This window comes from Chanodichthys erythropterus, chromosome 18 (assembly GCF_024489055.1).
Source record: "Chanodichthys erythropterus isolate Z2021 chromosome 18, ASM2448905v1, whole genome shotgun sequence".
Lineage (NCBI taxonomy): Eukaryota > Metazoa > Chordata > Actinopteri > Cypriniformes > Xenocyprididae > Chanodichthys > Chanodichthys erythropterus.
Genome location: NC_090238.1, coordinates 20,235,591 through 20,259,165, shown reverse-complemented (window position 1 = coordinate 20,259,165; position 23,575 = coordinate 20,235,591). Strand labels below are relative to the sequence as shown.

Genomic DNA, 23,575 nt, shown 5'->3' with positions numbered 1-23,575 from the left:
AACAAAACCCAGTTCCTTTTGGCCAAAGATGCAATTTTCCTTCTTCAGCTTCAGCCCCGAGGCACGGATAGCCTTCAGTACTTCATCAAGTCTATGCTCATGTTCTTCACGTGTACGATCATATGCTCAGATGTCGTCCATGTAGCAGCATACTCCCTTGACATTCTGAAGTAGCTGAAATATCTCTGGAGCTTTAGTTAAGCCAAATGGCAAGCGAAAAAAAAAGTACCTCTTGAAGGGGGTTATGAAAATAGTCAACCACTTACTTTTGTTCTCATTTGGCCGATACACTCCAGCTTAGCACCAGGACTATTCAGAATGACCTTTGTTTTGGTCAGTGGTATTTTATTCTTTAGACTTTCATGGATTTTCTCAGATATAACTGTGGCGCCTGCACCAGAGTCAATTTTGAAATTGATTATTTGTCCATCTTTGAGAATGTCACTAGTCCTTGTTGGAATGGGTGCATCTTCACTTTGAACAGAGGCTAAGAACATTGCTGATCCTGCATCTTTATAAGTCTTAATGTGGCAGACCACAGCAAAATGGCCAATCTTTTTACGCTTTCAACATTGTTTCTTTTTTGTTTTGTTTTTTGGTAGGATAATATTCACTCTGATTATGTGTTTTGTTAAATCTTGAGCATTTCTTCCTCTCACTCCATTCATTTCTTTAGCCTTGTCCTTTTTTTGTCAGGCTATCAGAGCTAGTTTTCCATCCCCTGCCACGATTTTGTTAAGAGAGTTTAACCTCCTCTAATTTACTTTCGCTTTGCTCAGCATTTAGGTTTTTAATGAGATTAATACTATGTGCCATTTCAATTGCTCTAGTGAGCGTCAGTGTTCCTTGAAACTGCAGCTTTTCTGACAGAGATTTGTCTCTCAATCCGATCACACTCCTGTCTCGGATATATTCATCTTTTAGTTCACCGAAATCATGATCTTCCGAGAGCTTGTAAAAGTCCTATTACGAATGCCTCCACTGTCTCCATCTCGCTAACACTGCTGATAAAAGTGTGCATGTTTGTATATCGCGTTTCTTTGGGTAATGAAGTGCTCGTCAAACTTTTGAATAGAGATGCACCGATTGATCGGCCAGGGATCGGAATCGGCCGATTTTCCTCATGATCGGCCCGGGTCGGTGATCGGCCGATCAGTCTCACTTCTTAACGATTCCGAGCCGATCTTTTTTTGTTACCAGCAGCACAGGCAATAACGTCAAATGCGCGTTCTCGCTCTCTTCTCTGTCACGGTGAAGTGACACACACCCGCGCAGGTGCCTCCTCTTTCTCACTCGTCTCATTCGCTACGCTTAAATAGTGCTTACTGCACATAAATTTTAGTCATTCCCACAGGATTCGCACCAAAGACTATAGAATAACACAAGACGTGTCACTCGTATTGTTTTGAATGGGAGAAAGTGTAACGCGCAATATGGCGGAATAAGTCCCGCCTTCTAAATAAGAGCCAATCACCGACTGGTAAAGTCATCGCGTCACTTCAGCGGCCGTTAGAATTGCCGGTTTCTATAGAAACAGTCAGAGGCGCGCCTCCGAAGAGACGCGCATTTAGGCCTGCGCATGCGCATTAGCTTGATCCAGCCTGAAAAATACAGTTTTTTGTCATGATTCAAGCATTTAGAAACTAAATTTATGAGCCGGTTGTTGTTAGATTTCATTGGTGATTTCAAATATGAAATTTAATCGTAAGGTTGGCGAACAGTTTTGGAGAATTCGATGTTTCCCCATTCAAAGAGATAGGGCATGATGCCCAGGATGCCCGAGAGGCGTTTCAAAGATGGCCGCCGAGTGAAATGACTTGTCTTAAAGGGACTTTGATTCGCACTCACACCGAAAGCGTGCGCACCACTGATATAGCCTATATAAGTGAAGCGAACAAGCCACGCTCGGTCTCAAACAGAGACAGAAGTCAAACAGACAAGTACCAAAACGAGTAGCATAATGTGCTTAAACTGTCAAATACATACAAAAGTATTTCAAAACCAGCGGCATCTTGGCGAGTACACAGATAAACACAGCCAGTTTTGTGAACCTTGTCGTGTTGAACACCGTTCATAAACTCTTAAAGGGACAGCAGTCCAATATTCCTGCTGCTGTCTGTCATGTTAATCAAAGAACAAAAGACAAAGAAAATCACTTTCTGTTCTTGACTGAATACGTTTTATAACTTTAATGGTAAGAATTGATCTGTATTAATATTTACAATAAAGACTACAGAAATTTAGGTAACCAATGTAAAATAACACTGAATGTGTCATTTTACATTTGATTACTTTAATTTCTGTAGTATTTCTTACCTGAATAGAAACCCAGTTAACCCCCCAAAAAATAGTGGCATAGCTCTCTTTATTCTATTGCATTCATGTGAACTGTTTATATTTTATTACTTACTTACTTTTACTTGTTTTTCTTTTAATGAAAATAAAACTTTGCATTGAAGAAAAGTACATTTTTGTTTGTATATGTTGTCAATTATAGTTCTTAGAAAGAAAATTGGCAAAAATCGGTATCGGCCGATCTCACTAACAAAAAAACGTAAATCGGAATCGGCCAAGAAAATTGCAATCAGTGCATCCCTACTTTTGAATCACCACTTCATAGTTATCGCTGTTATTGTCATTGTCGAATGATCTGAATATATTCTCAGCATCCTTCCCCATGGAGTAAATGAGAGCACTGACCTGCACGTCACCATCCTCTAATGATAGTTTGGTGGCTGTTCTGTAGTGCATGAATCTTTGTTTTCATTCCTGCAAAACTCCGGCAAAATCAAGTCCCGGTCTACATTTTTCTTGTTCGAGAAGCCGTTACATTTGGATATACTTCACATTAGGGATGAAAAGACTATCGCAACTTCCGTTTCATGCTGAACAAGATTTGTTGTCCATGGTCCCACCACGTTTTATGGCAAAATTTTGGCTATATTGCAGTTATCAATAATACTTTTAGGATGCTAAGAATGCTATTCTTTAGCTAACAGACTGACTTTAAAGACACCATGGAGCTCTCACCTCATTTTTTATTCACTGTCAGCATGACAGCGCATACTTATACACAGAGGAGAGTGGCAGCTCACTGCATGGGTGCAACCTGGATATGACTGTCACTTCAAAGTGTTGCCAGACATGAGAGAAGCTGCAACGATGAACTCTAGATCTCAGTGATTGACAAGAGTTACAGAGCCAGGTGTGTGTTAACAGCACTTCTGAGTTTTATAGCTGGAGGCTAACGGTAACGTCATGCTATGGTGGAGCCCGTATGTGCTCCTCACAGGGCTGATTACATAAACTATAAAGAAAAGTCTCTAAAAATGCAGTGGAATTTTCCATGTTGATTTTTCACAGGTGTTTTACCTGTATTTTGAATTACATATTGCATTGTGTTTTAGGGTTGATGGAATTTTTTCTTACAGTATGCAGATACAGTATGTGTACATCAGCTGCAAGTTTGACTGGAAACAGGGACAAGCCTGTGCTCGCTGGGAACAGCAAAAACAGTGAAGGCAGAATTAAAATTTGTGAATACTTTTTTCCCCTTTATTTTATCGTTTACTTCTTAAGCTAAAGTTATCCCAGCATATTTATACACACAACCCACCTATACACAGCTGTAGCCACAATATCCATTGGTACTAATTACAGGGGTATTTGATTTACCTTGTTAATTGTCTGTCTGTCTGTCTATATGCTAGCAAAACAAAGGTCATGGGTTCGATTCCCTGGAAATGCTTGAACAGATAAAATGTGTTCCTTGAATTCAATGATTTTGTGTGGTTTATGCATAAAAAAAAAAAAAAAATGCTAATTGTATCAGAAAAACAAACTTAATTCAAAGAGATTTGTGTGTTAGGCTGCAAGATAATGGTTAAACTCACAAAAAAACTTAATCACATTTATTCTCATTTGAAAGAATATACATCACTGCTTTTACATAGATAATATTATAAGCTCTCTTATTCACTTTAACTTTAATCTTATTTTTGATTAAACTCTGATTTGATTAGCTATGAACAATACCCTAACTGATGGTCAATTCCAACTTATTTTATTTGAGTATAAGGACCAATGTCTCAGTGTTCAGCTCACCTAAAGGTCACCTAAACTGGCAACAAAGGATTCATGAGTTTACTTGAGATTTTGAAAAGTCAACACAGAAAAATCCTCAGAGCACAAACACTACATGGCTTCATCATAAACTCCAACATTAAACACCTTAAATCACTTTAGTTAAACAATAGGAACAGAGTAAATACAATGTGCCACACAGCTCGAGCACAATGCTCGGCATTGATCCAGGCTCTGAAAATTAAGCGTCAACAGAAAACACTGTATTATATCTCTACTAAAGTGCCTAGGGGCCAGTCTCACTCCTTTCCATGACCAGCAACGTTCCTGTGGAGGGATCAGATTTTCTACACAAACTCACTCAACTATAAATTTAAAGCTCTTTCTCACTATATATAAGATCAGAACAAGACCTCTGCAAATTCAACTCTATAAAGTCTATAAATTCAAAATTATGGTAGCATAGAGATGATTTTCAGTAAAACTGAACCCACTTCACACCTGTAAAATAATGCCACATGAAACCAGTTTGAAAATGATCCCTTACAGTTACAGTGCTCATTCAGAGTCAGACTTGATTTTAATAGATCAAATGCTTTTACATTTATACATTCCTAGATGCTTGTCCACAGTTAGCCAAAACAAGTAGGTTCACCAAGTGTTTGAATACCATGTCACTGACCTGTTTCTGCGGTGATGACACCCGACCACAGATTCACTACACTAAACTACACTAAACCCATACTGATGACTCACAGCTGCCTGTCACACTCACACCAACAAATCATTCAATCGCCGCTTCAATAAACCTTTCACTCGTGCTGTCGGTTTTGGAAGGAAATGCGGGCTAATAACTGTCATATTTTGACAGTTACAAATATCCTGTTTGAAGACAAAAATAACAGTGATGTTAAAAACAACACATGATGTTAAATGTTTCTGTGTGTAAAATTATGCATATACAAATCTGTTCTTCCATGAGTTACCTTGGCAAAAGTTAGACGAGGTCTAAGAGAACCAACATGGTGATAGTAAGTCACCAGTTTTCAAAACTAACAAGATGGAATGGCAGGATTTTGAAACTTTGGTATCATGCTAAAAAAAATGAAATAAAAAATAATAAAAAGTAAAATAAAATAAATGCAGTCACCCAATGGCTGCCCGACTGACTGGTGACTGTTGGTTGCCATACAGCCTTTGTGTATTTCTTGCTCAAAACATCTGTCTTGACAAGATATTAACATAAACACAAAATGTTATGTAAATTCTGGTATCCTGGCAACCCTACCAACACTCAGAGCCCTGGTCTTTTTGGCTTTTGTAACCTAAATATTTATATTAAAAATATAATTAAATACTGATTACATACACCGATAATATTCAAAATAATCTAAATATCTAAAATGCAGGAAATTCCTCTCAAATGTTGAGCAAGATGTTTGTCCGCAGCTGAGAGGAAGGGGAGTTCTGGAGAGAGGCCTACCTCCTCCATGCACACAATAAACCCTGTGGAAACCCGCAGAAGCTTTCGAGGACAGGTCTGGTAGCAATTACCAAGCAGAAACGTCCAAACTCTGACTGAAAATGCACGTCAGTCCCAGCACATAAACTGCTTTCATTAATATTTTAAGTAGAATTCATCAATATCCTGTCCTGCCGCAGCATTACAGCTTTTCCTGGAACCAACATGGGGGCAAATTCTGTGGCTTTCCCCCACATCTCGAGATTTTGACTCTGCAGTCTGATTCACTCTGATAGGAAGGATGAAAGAAAGCTGTGCTACATGTCCAATATGACAGTGAAATTTACAGCCGTCTAAAGCCATGGCAGTCGAATCAACCCCAGAGCCAGACCCCAAAAACCCTTGGGGGGTTTCCAGTCACGGTAAAGGATTCTCATAAAAATGGTGTTTAGAGGGCAAACAAAATTTAAAGGAGAAATCTAGGCTGACATCAGGAGTTCAGGAGTCACGATTTGGTGAGAGCCCAAGTGTAAGTCATGTAAAAAGATTTCAGTGAGTCAGAATTAAGAACAGTAGGTATTTCTGTAAAACAGACCCAAGCTGAGAAGCTGAGTAGTAGGGGGCATGAAATGGGCAGAGACCGTTAACATCTGCAGGTCTGATGTCTGGAATTAATATCGAGCTATGGAGTTCATTCCAAAATAATAAAATGACAAAGGGCCTGAGGAATCTAAAAAGTCCAAAGTACCTTACTCAACCCAATTTGTGGTGTGCTGTACTATGCTAAACTAAAACACATATCCTGAAATGAACAGTCTGATTATCAGTTTATCAATATTCTTTACCAATATTCAAACATATTAGGTTATATAATCGGTTCTCAAATGTCAGATTTACCAATAAATGCCGCCATATAATAAGTCTTTTTAATAACACCCAACAATGCCATTACATACACATTCAACAGAAAAGAACTATCAAGTAATTTAATGTGCATACATTAACTATTCAATGCCATATTAGTTTCTTTTTGATTGTCAAAAAGCAGAAACAGAACAATAAATGAAAACCATTTACTGTATATCAGTTATTGGACACTTAATAACAGTACCAGTATTGGCTCTAAAAAAATTATATTGTTTATAAAGGTTGATTTCTAAGACATAATGACAAAACTGTGACTTTTGCACATCGATAAGATGGGTTTTCCTATCGAAGAGGCTGTTCTAGGCCAAAATCATTTAGAGCATAGGCCAGGCTTCATGCTGAAAGTCAAACATCTGTCCATTGGAATTCTGTTCTGTCCGTTTATTAATAAATATAATCAATTAGGAATATTTGGGCCTGTTTGAGATGCATTTGTTGACCTAAATGACCAAATTCCCATAAAGCACAAAGCCAGACAACCATCATGATTGAATATTCATCATAAACAATGACAGTCTTACAACAGCAGAAGGCTATAAATGACTGAATCCAGCCGTCATACTCACTGTGGTTGATAAGGAATGGGTCCATTAGGTGACGGCTTCATGGACAGAGTCAGATGTCCCACATTGGTGCTGGGCAACGGTAACGGCCCTTGACCTTGGCTTTGAGGGTAGATCTGCTGAGGAATGGGGCGCTGGGGAATTACATTATGACCATTGGAGTATCCATTCGTATGACCTCCGTTTGGAAGTCCGCCACTGGTGTGTCCGTTTAGTGGTCCGGTTGGATGAGAGGATGGAGGGAGAGTGGTCTGTTCACAGGACTTGCCTTTAGAGCCTGGCTTACACACACACATGTGGGGCCGCAAACACATCCCTCCATTTTTGCATGGGGGCGTACAGTTAGCTGTAATGAAGAAAAGAAAATTCATTCAATGAAAGTGTAACACAATCATATAATAGAATTAATATAATGTAACAAATGTTACATATACATATACATATATACATATATATATATATATATATATATATATATATATATATATATATATATATATATATATATATATATATACATATACATATATATATATATATATATATATTATATAGTATATAGTATATAGTGCAATTAGAATTCAAGATGTCCACAAGCATGTTTGTAAAATGGCTTTTTTGAACACAAATAAAAATGTATCTGTAGTAATCAACAGCATGCCATGCTTAACATGGAATATACCTCTGAAAAGTGGATTTTTCTATAATATTTCCAGCATGATTAATACTTAGAGAGTCTGTAAGTTCATAGTTTTTGTACACTTTTTACGTGGTGAGGAACAAAATGTATTTTAAAAAAAAAAGAAGGCGGCCAGAACTGTTCTCTGCACATATCATGAGAGAAAGAAACAGCAACCGAAAGATAGACTGGAAGAGAAAGAGCAAGAGAGAGGGAAAATGAGTGGATAACCGGGTGTTGACTTGTGGTCTGTAATTACATCATTGGGGAGAAGGAACAGAGCTGTCATTCAACTACAAAGAGCCTAGCGGCCTCTGTGGCCAATGAATACAGACACTTTTACACACACAAAGACACACACCAACAAAATCAAAGCAGCTTGCAGCTCATTAGTAAATTTACAGTTAGTCATATTAAGTGATTGAGTGCTGTGGAGATTCTTAAATAGGAAATGGATCAGTGCCCATTGCTCAAGGCAGACGTTAGAAAGGATGACCTCATCAACAGTTTCTATGACATCAGAGTGAAGAGCAGCTGCTCTACCCAAAATGCTACAGATAGTCATCTTATCATCCTCATACATAACTGCTCCAGACCTAGTGGTCCTGACTTCAGAGTACAGTATATTTTAGATAAGCAATGCTGTCTTCAAAAATTACATATTTTACTTGTATACAAAAAACATTATATGGAAATGAAAATCATATTATATATACATTTAATAAAGATATAAACTATATAAACAAATTACACTGCATTTTTAAGATTTTACCTAATTTATATTTTCAATCGATGACATCTACTTTTATTGAATTTTGCTCACAACTATAGCTAGAACATACAAAACCACACACAAGCTGGATAAAGATGAGCATTTAATGACCACAGATTTTTATAAACACGCCTTGTGACAGAGGTAAGAGTGATTACATCAAATATGACATCATGAAAACCACTCTCCCTGGTTTGAGGAGTTTTTCATTTCAGTTGACATGACCCACAGCAGGGGATTTCTGTTTTCTTTTCCACCCTCACTAGGTTTTTCCTCTTTTTCCCCTGTACCTCATTGGCCCTCTGGGGCTCTGGGTTACAAAATGAGACAGGCCTCAGAAACGGACTGCACACAAGAACACTGTTCTTGTTCATATCATGCCCTTGTACACCTCCTCTCGTACATAAATACAAACCGAATACACATGTGGACACAATTGTACACACAAAATCATTATTTTAAATTAAAGAATTCACCCCAACGTACACATTTAGATACAGGTTAAGTGCTGTATGAGTTAAAGGAACAGTATAAGAGCAAATTAAAATTCTGTTCTCATTTGACTTTCATTCTTCTGTGGAACACAAAACGACACATGCAAAATCTGCCAACAGCCTAGTCAATGGGTAATGTCCGATTGACCCTTCGCAAAGACCCGCCCCCCTTAGTTGCTTTGTCCGACAAGCCGTGGTGCTGTCACGCCACACGCAGTGAAAAATACATGGCGAAGCGAAGAGGATACTGACAACGACATGTCGACAGACAAGACAAAACAGGTTACTTATGATATTAAACAAAGTCCCAGCTTTCAAACTGTGTAGTTTTTTTAAAGGTGCCATCGAATGAAAAATTGAATTTATCTCGGCATAGTCAAATAACAAGAGTTCAGTACATGGAAATGACATACAGTGAGTCTCAAACTCCATTGTTTCCTCCTTCTTATATAAATCTCATTTGTTTAAAAGACCTCCGAAGAACAGGCGAATCTCAACATAACACCGACTGTTACGTAACATGCATATGCCAGTCCATGTTCCCAACATTATGAAAGGCATTAGACAAGGGCAGCCAGTAATGTCTGGATGTGCATAGGTGAATTAACAGACTAGGTAAGCAAGCAAGAACAATAGTGAAAAATGGCAGATGGAGCAATAATAACTGACATGATCCAGGATATCATATTTTTTGTGAAATTTGTAAATTGTCTTTCTAAATGTTTCGTTAGCATGTTGCTAATGTACTGTTAAATGTGGTTAAAGTTACCATCGTTTCTTACTGTATTCACGGAGACAAGAGCCGTCGCTATTTTCATTATTAAACACTTGCAGTCTGTATAATTCATAAACACAACTTCATTCTTTATAAATCTCTCCAACAGTGTAGCATTAGCCGTTAGCCACAGAGCATAGCCTCAAACTCATTCAGAATCAAATGTAAACAATATAACAGTATACTATACTCACATAATCCGCCGCATGCATGACGAACACTTTGTAAAGATCCATTTGAGGGTTATATTAGCTGTGTAAACTTTGTTTATGCCCTGTTCAAGACAAGCGCGAGCTCCATGGGCGTGGAGCATGAGAATTAAAGGGCCAGTAGCCCTGAATCGGCTCATTTATAATGATGCCCCAAAATAGGCAGTTAAAAAAATTAATTAAAAAAAATCTATGGGGTATTTTTAGCTGAAACTTCACAGACACATTCAGGGGACACCTTAGACTTATATTACATCTTTTTAAAAATGGTTCTAGGGCACCTTTAAAGAAATTCAAACAAAAAACATTTTGTGGCTCTTTAATGTGTCGTGACCATGGTCGTGACAGATTGCTGTAGCGCCTCAGTACAAGAGGCTCGTAAACTGATCATCTCTTTCTACTAGTTCATTTATAGCATCAAATAAACATGAATGAACATGAGAAGGAATGTTGAATGTTGGGTCAATTGGGTTTCAAATATTTATAATGAATTTCATGTAAAAAATCCATAGAAATATTAAACTAAATTGGATAATTGACCCTTCCCCAGGAGATTGATTGACAGGCTATCTAACCAATCATAACACCAAATCCGCCATTTTGTCCGACAAAGCAGCCAGGGGAGTTAGCAGATCAATGTACGAGGACTTTAACTTGAAAAATGGTGTGTACTGACATCTTTCTGCAATTGAAACAACATTCCTTATGATGTTCATTCATGTTTATTTGATTCTATAAATGAACTAGTAGGAAGATATGATCAGTTCACCAGCCGCTTTAATTGAGGCACTACAACAGTCTGTCACGACACATTAAAGAGCCACAAAAACATTCAATTTCTTTAAAAATTACGTTTTAAATTTGACTTTCATTTCAAAAGTAACCTGCTCTGTCTTGTCTATCGACGCGATGGCAGTGTCCTCTTTGCTCCGATGTATTTTTCACTGCGTGAGAACATGATGTGTGGCGAGAGATCGTTATGGCTTGTCGGATGTAGCAACAGTAACTAAAGGGGGCAGGTCTTTGCGAACGGGCAATTAAACTCACTTATATCGCATATTATCACATACTGTTCAGAAGTTTGGTATCAGTTTTTTTTTTTTTTTTTAAAGAAATAATACTTTTATTTGGCAAGGATGCATTAAATTGATATAGACATTTATGATGCTATGAAAGATTTCTATTTCAAATAGTTCTTTTAAAATTTCTATTGATCAAAGAATCCTGAAAACAATGCATCATGGACACAAACATATTAAGCAGAACAACTGTTTTCAACATGGATAATAATAAGAAATGTTTCTTGAGAAATCAGCATATTAGAATGACACTGAAGACTGGATAATTTGTCAACAAAGGAATAAATTAAATAAAAATGTGAAAAAATTTGATTTGTTGAGTATAGATTTGATTTGGTGAGTATGAAATTTATTAAAAAAAAAATAAAACAACAACAACAAAAAAACTCACTAAAACCCCAAATTGACAGTTTGAATGACAGTGTACATCAGCATTATCTTGGCCACCCAGGTCACTAGCTATTGGCATCAGCCATTAAGAATCAAATTGGTCAATGACACAGAGTTAACCCTTCTACCACCAGATAACACACATAGTTACCACACAAAGCACCCTGTCTCTCCATATAAATTTAAAATGTTACTTGTACAGAGTGCAGCTAAAAGTCAGCACATCATAAGTTTGGCAAGAGCATCTCACCAGCCCTCATGACTAATGCTATGGGCTACTGTACAATGTGGAGGTTAAACGTTCTGCTTAATGCCTCTTCAAACAAACCTTCCTGCTGAGTGCTGACTAAACTGAACAGCACCAAAAAAAGAAAGTGAGAGATAAAGTTAGGCCTCAGAAAGGCAGACTGATAAAGAAAGCATGAGAGAGAAATAAAAAGGCGATGTTGCTGACTCAGATGACCGGGCCACAGGGAGCAGAGCTGGGTAATTCCAACATGTCCAGCTTCTTCTTAGTTTTATCCCCTCAAGTCAATATTGAAATCGGTGTTAAATGTGTTGCATTGTACCCTCATCGTGCTCAGCGATGTAGGAGCTCACGCACAACTGAATGCGCCCAGACAGAATGGTCGATAAGCCCATTTCAGTCTGCTAGTATTTCACAGCAGACACAGAGCCAATTAAAGGAGACTGCGGTCGGCCATTTCTCCACTGAGCTTTATATGTGTAACACATCTAAGAGCTCATTCAAGAGGATCTGTAGGCTGCACAGCTCTCCAACAGCTTCAAACGTGTTGAATCTGAAAGGTACAACTTGGATTTGCTTGAACAAGAAAGTAACATGTGGGTTAGCATGCTAAGCTACTGCCTGAAGACTGGAAGCCTGCAGTGTGAGCAGACAGGAGAGGCATTTCAAGTTGTCGTGGTGATACAGAAAACTCCTCTCTAACAAGCCATGCTTTAATTAAACCGGAAAAATAAGTGATAGCTCACCAAAAAAATTATTCTGTCATCATTTACTCTCCCTCATGTCATTCCAAACCAGCTTGAAATGACAACTGATAACAGAATTTATTTTGTCTGTAGTGAATTACCGCATGCAGGAGGGGTGCAACTATTGAATTCGGAGAACCAGAGTTGAGCTCTTCTCTAGTTCAGGCCCATCACAGCAGGTTCCTCAACTTAGTCACCTGTTCCTGCAGATCTAGGACACTTTTTCAGCACGGACAGCCAGGAAAAACGTATCTGTCTCTCTGCCGTGCTGTGGAGCCCAGGTGAAATATTTTCATGTTGTGTTTTATCTGGCAAGGGACGTGAACGTTTTGGGCCGTGTTCAGTTGAGGGACGAAATAGACTGAGCAGTCTTTCGGCGGTGAGCTGTGCACACATGCCTGAGCTCAGGAAAAACACTCAAACACTTCAGATGAGCAATATGAGAAATCCAGGCTCAGAGGAAAGACATGAGCATTCATTGCATTTACATGTTGTAAAACTAGTAAAACAAACTATAAATTAGACATTAAATTATGTAGTGGCATTAAATCGAAGCTGTCATCGATTCAAAAATTTTACTCTGGTCCTAAATTTACATTAGTTTTCACCATCCGCAAACTCTTCATCGCTACAGTACATAGGCTCCCATTGTGCAGACATATTAAATCACCCATCAACTCCCCCAAACCCACGTCTGTCTGAGAAAAACAAAAATGCTCTGAATGTTTCCTGATGATCTCAATCCAATAAAAGAGCTCAAGGAAAGTCTGAGAAGATTCTGAATGCATATCACATGGCGAATCCAAGCACAAAAACTCCTCAGGGAAGAGAGAACAACAAGGTGGCAGTCATTCTGTAGACTGAAACAGGGCTCACTTCATGACATCTGTTCAAACAGCTTTCAAACATGTCTGCTGGTTTTTCACAGTCACAATCAACTCTGTTTCTCAGAAATCTGTTAAATCTGTTACGTTCTATTTTAACACTTGCTCCCAACCAACAAGATTTCAGTAACAAGCCATTTTTCTACCTGGACACGGATTAACATGAAGCTTTTATTGTTTGTCGCTTTATGTCCATTATGACAAGAGTATCTATCGGCCTAGATTACCATTTCAGTCATAGCCATCTCTTGCCCTATGCAAGAAACTGTCCATGATTTTTCTTGGCAATGTTTTTGCAGGGTAGGTTGCCAGGTCTTTCCCCAACCCTCCCTATTACATGGCATGACTCACACATACACACGCATTCACACCTACAGCCAATTTGGCCAATCCATATAACTGTGGGAGAAAACTGAAGCACTCAGAGGAAACTGGGAAGAACATGCAAACTTCACACAGAAAGGACTCTTGGCTCAGCCGGGGCTCAAACCGGGAGCCTTCTTGCTGTGAGGCAACAGTGCTGCACCAGCCAGTGTAATTTAAATTGGGACATAAAGTTCACCAAGGGCTTAATCACTACTACTTACTGTAGTCTGAACTATTTGTTCTTAAGGCAAGAATTAGCTAGTTTGTAAGCTCTCCATAAAGTAATGTGCAGTTGAACAGAACAGGATAAGCATAATACTATATACACCGATTAGGCATAACATTATGACCACCTTCCTAATATTGTGTTGCTCCTCCTTTTGCTGCCAAAACAGCCCTTAACCGTCGAGGCATGGACTCCACTAGACCCCTGAAGATGTGCTGTGGTATCTGGAACCAAGATGTTAGCAGCAGATCCTTTATGTCCTCTAAGTTGCAAGGTGGGGCCTCCATGAATCAGACTAGTTTGTTCAACTCATCCCACAGATGCTCGATTGGATTGAGATTTGGGGAAAAACTTGTTGTTGTGATACTCAAACCATTCCTGAACCATTTTTGCTTTGTGGCAGGGTATATTATCCTGCTGAATACTGTATTTCATGAAAGGGTGTACATGGTCTGCAACAATGCTTAGGTAGGTGGTACGTGTCAAAGTAACATCCACATGGATGGCAGGACCCAAGTTTTCCCAGCAGAACATTGCCCAAAGCATCACACTGCCTCCGCCAGCTTGCCTTCTTCCCCTAATGCATCCTGGTGCCATGTGTTCCCCAGGTAAGCACAGCCCAGCCATCCACATGATGTAAAAGAAAACGTGATTCATCAGACCAGACCACCTTTTTCCATTGTTTCGTGGTCCAGTTCTGGTGCTCACAAGCCCAATGTTGCCGCTTTTGGCGGTGGACAGGGGTCAGCATGGGCACCCTGACTGGTCTGCAGCTTTGGAGCTTAATACGCAACAAACTGTGATGCACTGTGTATTCTGACACCTTTCCACTAACAGGTGCCATGATAAAGAGATAATCAGTGTTATTCTCCATTAAAATTTTACATAAAATCATAAAATTATTATTAAGATTAAATATATAAATAAATATATATTCAGGAACTGTATCTAAATGGCAATAAATAATTAAATAAATACTAATATAACAAATTAGAAAATGTGATATTGATTTTAATGTATTTTTGTGTGTGTTGAAACCCTGGCATGCAAAAATGACAGCGTGAGGCACACTGCAAAGTTCACCGTTAAGATTGGTTTCATGCTGTAGAGCCGCTAAGAACTCATTTACTCACATAAAGTTCCCTCTCTACAAATATAAATAAGTGTAAATGTCAACATCATTTATCTGTCAGTTAAAACATGAGCTCATTGATGCAATCCAATTGGTCTGCCAGTTTTTTCCAACTATTATTCCTGGTTGAAGTCTTCCGTAAATATTTAGTTTATATGTAGGGTTATGTTTCAACTACATTTAATAGTGCAATGCTCAAATATTTAGCAGTGCATGTAAGTTGGCCACTGGTCTACATTGTTATTTATTTATAGGACATGATGAGCCAAAAAAGAACCAGGATTAACACTCTTCCTGTTCTGTTAGAGATAAAGAACTGGAGTGCAATATCCTGGTGGTAAAATAAGAAGGCCAATATCCGAGTGCCCCTCTGCACTGTACAATAAAAGGACTCCTGGATGACTGACAGCTCCGGATAAAACACTTCACCTATGAAGTTCCATGCAGCTCGGAAGAACCAGCCAGGAAAAACAAAAGCTGCTTCTATTCAGACAATTCTCTTTGTTAGCACTTTCTGAGTGAGGTGAGCGTTAAAACCTGAAAAATCAAACCCCATTAAACATTTAGCAGGAAATTTATGATCAGGTCTCTCTTTTGAGACAGGAGAGGTGGAGAGCGGAGACATAGTAATTCTAAAACACAAGTGGAAAGGAAGATATATAGAGACAAGGGGAGGTACTGACTACAACCTGGACTTTTTCATTTTTCCCCTATATAGAATATATATATATGAGCAATGAAACTGATGAAAAATGGTAGACCCATGATTAATTCTCACTGCTACGTCCCAGTCACCATGACTTACAACATCTAATGCTGCTGTCAGATGAACGAAAACGGTAATATTTTATTCTTAATTTACTTACATAATACATAATGGTGACCCTATCATAAGGCACGTTTATGGGCTGACGCCAGCGATTTGGCAGAAATACTGGATTCTGTGCGCTTAAGAGAATAACCTTTCAAAAAAGGTTGGCAAAACATAAAAACAAATGGTTTAGTGCCAATATAGTGGTATAACATAATAAAAAACAATATAAACCCAAGATCTCCTGAGTCAGCAGAAAAACGTTCATAGAGACATTTTCTGAGGTGGTAAAGAGGCTTCCCTTTTCCACACTCAATTTTCCTGCAAGGTCTTCCATTAAAAACGATCTGTTACATTTCAGCTCAAATTTAAGTGCTCTCAGTCCACTCACTGTTCAGCTGACATCAAACTATAGACGCCTCTATTGAAAATAAAAGGGATGGCTAAGCAGGAATGTGCTCTGGGTTCGCTCCAGATGGCCAGCAAAGTGATTCCTCTGCCTGTGTAAACAGGGCCCCTTTCTGTAAACAGGGGGTTCTCTTTTTCTCCCTCTTTGTCTCACTATTATGTATATATATAATATTAATTACAAACTTGCATATATATATATCATACCTTCAGATCAGATAGACTTTACTTTGTATTAGTGTTGGGGATTTTTAGCGATTCTAGTGCAGCTTGTATCGTTCTACCAGTAGGTGGGAACAAGAGACTTTATGAATGAGTCACTGAATAATTCACTCAACCAATTCCTTCAAAAGCAATGATTGGTACAATATTGCTATTCTAAAGGTTTTAGACCAACTCATTGTGGTTCTGTGATGCTTTCAAAACATCAGTCCTTTTTGTTTAAGCAGTCCAACAAATAGCCCCACCCCACTGATGTTATTGGTTAAACCAGTGTTGCTGTGTCAGGCTCAAACAAATAGAGCAGTATCTTAATAGTGCATTAATGTTTCCACTTTTAAAGAAATCAACCTGACTAAAATGGTTGACATGTAGTCGTCTCAAAATATTAAGCTGTGAAAGGATAAAGTATCTGCCACTGAAAAATTACAAACTATCTGCAAAAACCCATATTCTCTATGGCTTAGTAGTTTGCAGACAAGCCCCTGAGAAACAAAACCATATCCATCAAATACAGAACCAAGACTGACTTTAATGTATGAGTAAGATCACTTGGATTAAATTGTCTGCATAATCACTGCACTAGAAAAATGTACACCTGATGTTCGACGCAGGCTCCAAGGCAAAACACTTTGTCAAAATGCAGCAGACATCCAAGACACAATCTTGGAGGTGCCATAGACCATACACACAAAATGTCAATTTATCATTCCTGAAAAACAAGGGGAAGGAAGGAGGAATGTCACTGGAGACAGGGGATGTAGACACAATATTGATCGTCTAGGATATGTGTAAAAGGTGGGTAAGAGGAATGTGTGCTGGAGGTAAGACTCAGACAGAGGGTGGAGGTGCAACTACTGCTTTTCCTCAGTGGCCTCCACGTACTTCCACACATTCAGTGGCCGGTTCTTATATAACCTGCTGGCAGAAACACACAGGCTAAGGACAAACTGATCCAGCCCTTTCACTGGGTTATCATATTCTCTGCAATACTCCCCGAGTACTACTATCTTTGTTTTCTATAACTATATTTCAAGTTTTGTGCCTGTGTATTTTCTGTTTATTGTGGTAACAAACATTTCAGTCATTTACAGAATTTTAAAATGCAGATAGATTATTCAAAAATCTGTCATGTTTTGCATTTCCTTACATTACAAACCCCATAGTTTTACTTCACACGTTGATGCTCTGATTTTGTGTGCGATAATGTTTAGATTTGTTTGTAACTTGAGCATGTTGAGATATACTGTGTTTGCTGATATATGCCATCACAGACCATCCGCCACCACCACTTAAGATCTGACGGAGGCCGTTTTGTCTCCACTCACAGGTGGGCACTGCAGCTGTCTGTCTGGTTATTTATGAAGAACACTGTAAAATGTCTCAGCTTATGTCACTTTTTAACTACAGCAACTGCTCATGGCATTAAAGAGATAGTTCAGGCAAAAATGAAAATTAATTTACTTACCCTCATGTAGTTCCAAACCTGCATGACTTTAATTGTTCAGTGAAACACACAAAACATATTTTGAAAAGTTTTTGTCCATTCAATTAAAGTCAGTGGGGTCCAAAACAACACTTGACCCCACTGACTTTCATTGCATAGACAAAAAAAAAAAATGTATGTATCTTTTTGTGTGTGGGTGTGTGTGTGTGTGTGTGTGTGTGTGTATTCCACAAAAGAATTAAATTCATACAGGTTTGGAATTATATGACTTTGACCCAAATCTGTATGACTTTAAAGGTGCCCTAGAATTAAATATTGAATTTATCTTGGCATAGTTAAATAACAAGAGTTCAGTACATGGAAATGACATACAGTGAGTCTCAAACTCCATTGTTTCCTCCTTCTTATATAAATCTCATTTGTTTAAAAGACCTCCGAAGAACAGGCGAATCTCAACATAACACCGACTGTTACGTAACAGTGGGGATCATTAATATGTACGCCCCCAATATTTGCATATGCCAGCCCATGATCAAGCCATTACACAAGGGCAGCCAGTATTAACGTCTGGATGTGCACAGCTGAATCATCAGACTAGGTAAGCAAGCAAGAACAATAGCGAAAAATGGCAGATGGAGTATAATAACTGACATGATCCATGATAACATGATATTTTTTGTGATATTTGTGAATTGTCTTTCTAAATGTTCCGTTAGCATGTTGCTAATGTACTGTTAAATGTGATTAAAGTTACCATCGTTTATTACTGTATTCACAGAGACAATAATTCATTTTTAAACACTTGCAGTCTGTATAATGCATAAACAACTTAATTCTTTAAATCTCTCCAACAGTGTGTAATGCTAGCTTTAGCCACGCAGCATAGCCTCAAACTCATTCAGAATCAAATGTAATACATCCAAATAAATACTATACTCACATGATCTGATGTATGCATGCAGCATGCATGATGAACATCTTGTAAAGATCCATTTTGAGCGTTATATTAGCTGTGTAAACTGTGTTTATGCCGTTCAAGGCAAGCGCGAGCTCCGGGGGAGGGGGAGCGGGAGATTTAAAGGGGCTGCAACTTATATATCGCTGCATAATTAATGATGGCCCAAAATAGGCAGTTAAAAAAATTAATTAAAAAAAATCTATGGTGTATTTTGAGCTGAAACACCTTCAAGGGAAACCTTAGACTTATATTACATCTTTTAAAAAGAAGTTCTAGGGCACCTTTAATTCTTCTGTGATGACAGAACTTTCAACCATCCCTTCAAGACATCTCTGAAATATAGAGCTCTAAACCATTAGTTTAAAATGTGAATTTAATTCTTCTTGCTTATATTTAATACACATTCGCATCCAGAGGGTGTTTCTGGACAATGCATTGCAGTGAGACTATAGAGCAAGACACATGTCTCAAAAGCATATAGCGTGGGTTTGGAGCCAAAGGGGCAGAAGTATAAATCTGAACCCTCAGCATGATGATGATGATGTCCAGGACTAGTAACTCTTTGATGATCCCTAAACACGATGGAACCTGTAACTTTTGTGTTGAAAGCTTAAGCCCTTCCTAATCAGTCAAACTCAACCCCCTCTTCCAGACTGGTTAACTAATTTTGTTGAAAACGAATTTCACGTGAGGCCCACCGTCTGTAGCAAAACTAAAGCAAATACACCATACTAGGGGTGTAACGATATATCGCAGTACGATATTTCGCGAAGCAAAACAGTTACGATATGTATCGCAGAGTGATGTCGATACTTTTTACGATATGACGGCAGTCTAATCTTATTGGTTGAGCTGCCGACGTGACCAACTCTGCAACATGGAGGTGGCAGTGAGAGAAGCCGGGTTGTCACCGCATATTAAAGGTAATAGAGAGGATTTTTTCATCGACTGAGAAACCAAAGACTGTTACTGAGTTTTTCAAATGAGCGCATGCGTAAGAACAACCCCCCTCCTTCACAGCTCACTTCAAAGGAATGCCTCCCAAAACTCATGCACGAGTATTGGATCACGAGTGTTTACCACCAGCATTCGCTGTGTCGTGTTCGTGGATTCATTACGTCGGACTCACCGCAGGTAACTCATAATCTGCAGTTGTTACTCCTGTCTCCTGACAAAAACATTGCATGCGGCGCCTGTGGAGTGTGGAAAGTTACTGGAGCGCGCAGCAGCGCTCGTCTCTCACAGGGAACGTCACAGCAGTGATTGACAAGCCAGAGGGCGATGATCGCGTAAACGATTGGCTGATGTTTTTAAGGCCCTACCTCGTGCACAGATGATGTATATTAATATTATTACTTTCAGTGCACCTAATAAATAGTCTTTTATCCGTTAGTAAAGACAGTTTCAAGTAATATTGCAAAAATGTATAAAACCAAACATCCTCTTTAGCACCTTTAAGGGTGTGTCTCAATCAGTTCTCTAGTTCAGTAAGTGTTTCGCGCACACATCGAATCTTGCAAGCAGGTTTAAACGTTTCTCGCGTCAGTCTCTTGCTTGGTTGCATGAGAAAAGTCATGGCTTCCTTTCACCGCAGTACCACAGCAACAGCTGAGCTCAGAGAAAAGCAAAAGATGCTTGAAGTTCTGCGGGGCCGTTCACATATTGCGTCTTTTCCACATGCAACTTAGTCAGTTATTTCAAATGTAGCCATGCGGCAGGCGCGCTCATAATGGAAGCAACACGGTTTTCCAGGCGCATTGAGATGAAAACTTCTCAACTTTTCAGAATGCCGCAAACGCATCGCAGGCCATGTGACAAGAACCAACCGATCAGCTATGGCTTTTCCGTAACAAAACATCGAAATCGCAGCCGAACAGCAGATCATAGCTGTGCAAAGCTCTCCATAAATATATCTAGTAGTTAAGCTAATGCAAGGGCTAGAAATCATTTTATCCTTTGCTGAAACTTTCTGATCCTCTTGGCGAGCGCGGTTCATGATTGCATAGCAACGACCGACGCCAAGTGAGAAAGAAGGAGAAGCAGTGCGGCCGCGCCTTCCACGCGTTTTTAGACGCGATATGTGAACTGTCCCTTTTAGGATTCTTAATTCTAAGTTCATGTTAATTTTAACATTTCTTTTTTTCAGTGACAGACCTATTTAGCTGTTAATTTGTAAATATTTAATTCATTTTTCCAGGAGCTCATTGCTTATAGCTTCAGTTAACCTAGTAACAGTGTTTGTAAATTAATTGCCTAAATTATTACATTATTTGCTAAATGCATTCTTTAAATTGTAATGTTGACATGCATTTTCTGTAAAGCTTCTTTGAAACGATATGTATTGTGAAAAGCGCTATACAAATGAATGTGAATTGAATTAATTTGAATACAGAAGGTTTTTATTAAACCTTGAAATGTGATCTTGTATGTACAACAAGGAAAATTATTGAAATTTGTTAATGTTTTTTAAATACATCTTATTTGTATTTTAGTTTAATTTTGTTCAAAATTTTGTGATACATATCGTATCGTGATATCCTGAGCGTATCGTTACACCCCTACACCATACTGAACATGACTTCCAGAGTGATTAAAGGGATTCCCTTGTCCAAGCAAGTTTTTAAAGTGAAGTTCAAGTGGTGTAGTGCAGAACAAAGAGAGAACCCAAGCACATGCATGATACAAAAAAATTGTCATAACTCACGTTTAGTGCAGCGCTGAGATCCTGGGGTCTTGCTCCAACCAACACAGCACTGCCCCCCACAGACGTTCACTCTGCAATGACATCAACAGTCACACTCACGCACAAACTGAATCAACATACTAACCTTACTGTAACCCCCAGACACCCCCCATCCCGGTAAATCTCCTCGCCCACCCAGAGCGGTTTCTGACATAAGTCTGCTCTCACTGAAGTGACGTGAGGGCCCGGGGCCAAAGCTGGTTGAGGCTCCAATATAATCAGTCCTCTTATTCCCACTGTGCTATTTCATACTGTACTTCACTGCAAAGTAGAAGAGGAACTGATCCAAAATGCAGAAAAAATTAAGAAATACAAGGCTGGGATACACTCAATACTCATTGTGATTATAGGGAATGTGGAAAAATCTTGTGAATGGCCTGCTGAAACTTTTCAAGGGGCATCAGGTTCATTGCTAGGGGAGCCGGTAGCCTACATTTAAAATGGCTCGTGTGGCTTCCTGAAACAACAGATGTTACTGTGCTTTTTTAGAATGAATTTTTAGAATTTTATTTATTTATTTATTTATTTATAAATGTTTTTAGCCAAAGTTATTTTGCAGTCTAAATGGGCACAAAGTTCATTATGTATATATGTATATATATATATATATATATGTATATATGTATATATATATATATATATATATATATATATATATATATATATATATATATATATATATATATATATATATATATATTCATTAATCAAAATATAACACAAAATCACAATATGTGATTTTTGCAATTCATTATGCCCAATGTTTTTACTGTTGTAATTCGTATCGTTTCATACATCATAATTATCATTCTAATAAATAAATTTAAAAAAAAGTATAATGTTCGACAATGTCAAGTGTTATGTACTTTCATATATTTGCATCTGATCTTACCCTGACACTTTCATATGATGGCTGGTTGTGTGTCGGCCAGGCTGCGCGTCCTGGCGGATCGGAATGCTCGGGTTCGGTTGGTGACCCATTCTGCGGGTACGGACCTGACCGCCGAAGCTGGCTTTGAGCTCTACATTGTAGGAGTGTGGCTGTCCCGACGCTCCTGAGAGCGATGAAATGGAGCTCACGTGAACCCCGTCCGTACCGCTCGGTCCCGGCTGTAGTACGTACAGTTTCCTGAAGCCGCTCTTATCCGCCGAAATCAAAGCCGGAGAAATAAATAACGTTAGAGAAACAATGATGTCCCACATGAGCACAGCCATATCCATTAGAAGTGAAAGTGTAGGGGAAGTTTGAAAGAAGCACTCTATATATACACACACCGTAGAAAGAAAGATACAAAAATAAAACTATAGAAGTGCAGCTACAGTCGGTCGCGTGTGAAGCAGTTGTAAACCCTTGCGCGCTGTCATCTATTCGCCGTAAGAAAACACATAACTTAAAAGAGTGGGAAAATGCTTGGAGTGAAAGAAAGTTTCAAAGCACGAAACGGAAATCGGGGAAATCGGGAGTCAAGGAGGCGAGAGAGTTCGCGTGCGCGCAATTTGAGCTCGAGCAGAAGTTTGAAAACTCTTAGAAAAGTTTGAGCGCGTGTGTGTGCAAGGGCAGGAGTTTGTGCTCGAGCTCCATATAGCCAATCTCCTGCAGACATGACGTCAGGGATGGAGCTCTTATTGGAACACACATGTGGGGCTGAACCCTTAAACCAAAGGAGAAAAATTAAAAAAAAAACCCGAAGACCTCTGCAGACTTATGAATTTGAAGGTGGGGGTTGTTTGTAAAAATGTCAGATAAGAGCATCCATCATAAGTCAAGTCTGTCATATAGAGTGCAGCATCAGTTCCGCTGTTCTTCACATCTCTTTATGAAAAAATAAGTTTTTCCAGTGCATTAAGCACCAAATGCGGACTAAATATTATACACAAGTAAACAAAAATGCCGTTAGAATCAAATACTGGCTATGACATGCACCCTATAATGCGATTAAGGCAGTGCTGTGATT

At 38.7% G+C, this 23,575-nt stretch overlaps 1 protein-coding gene across 5 annotated transcripts in view; it reads right to left on the bottom strand.

Moving 5' to 3' along the window:
- The window catches only part of ltbp1 (latent transforming growth factor beta binding protein 1), a 103,274-nt gene extending 80,099 nt beyond the window's left edge, over positions 1-23,175 (bottom strand). For all 5 annotated transcript variants that reach the window (XM_067366561.1, XM_067366564.1, XM_067366562.1 and 2 more), the window contains exons 1-3: positions 22,513-23,175; positions 21,582-21,652; positions 7,039-7,381 (exon numbers count right to left, since the gene is read on the bottom strand). In XM_067366561.1, coding sequence (XP_067222662.1) covers positions 7,039-7,381; positions 21,582-21,652; positions 22,513-22,841 — 743 coding nt within the window. In that variant the 5' untranslated portion in view covers positions 22,842-23,175. The remainder of the gene's footprint in view (positions 1-7,038; positions 7,382-21,581; positions 21,653-22,512) is intronic.
- Positions 23,176-23,575: the final 400 nt, after the last annotated feature.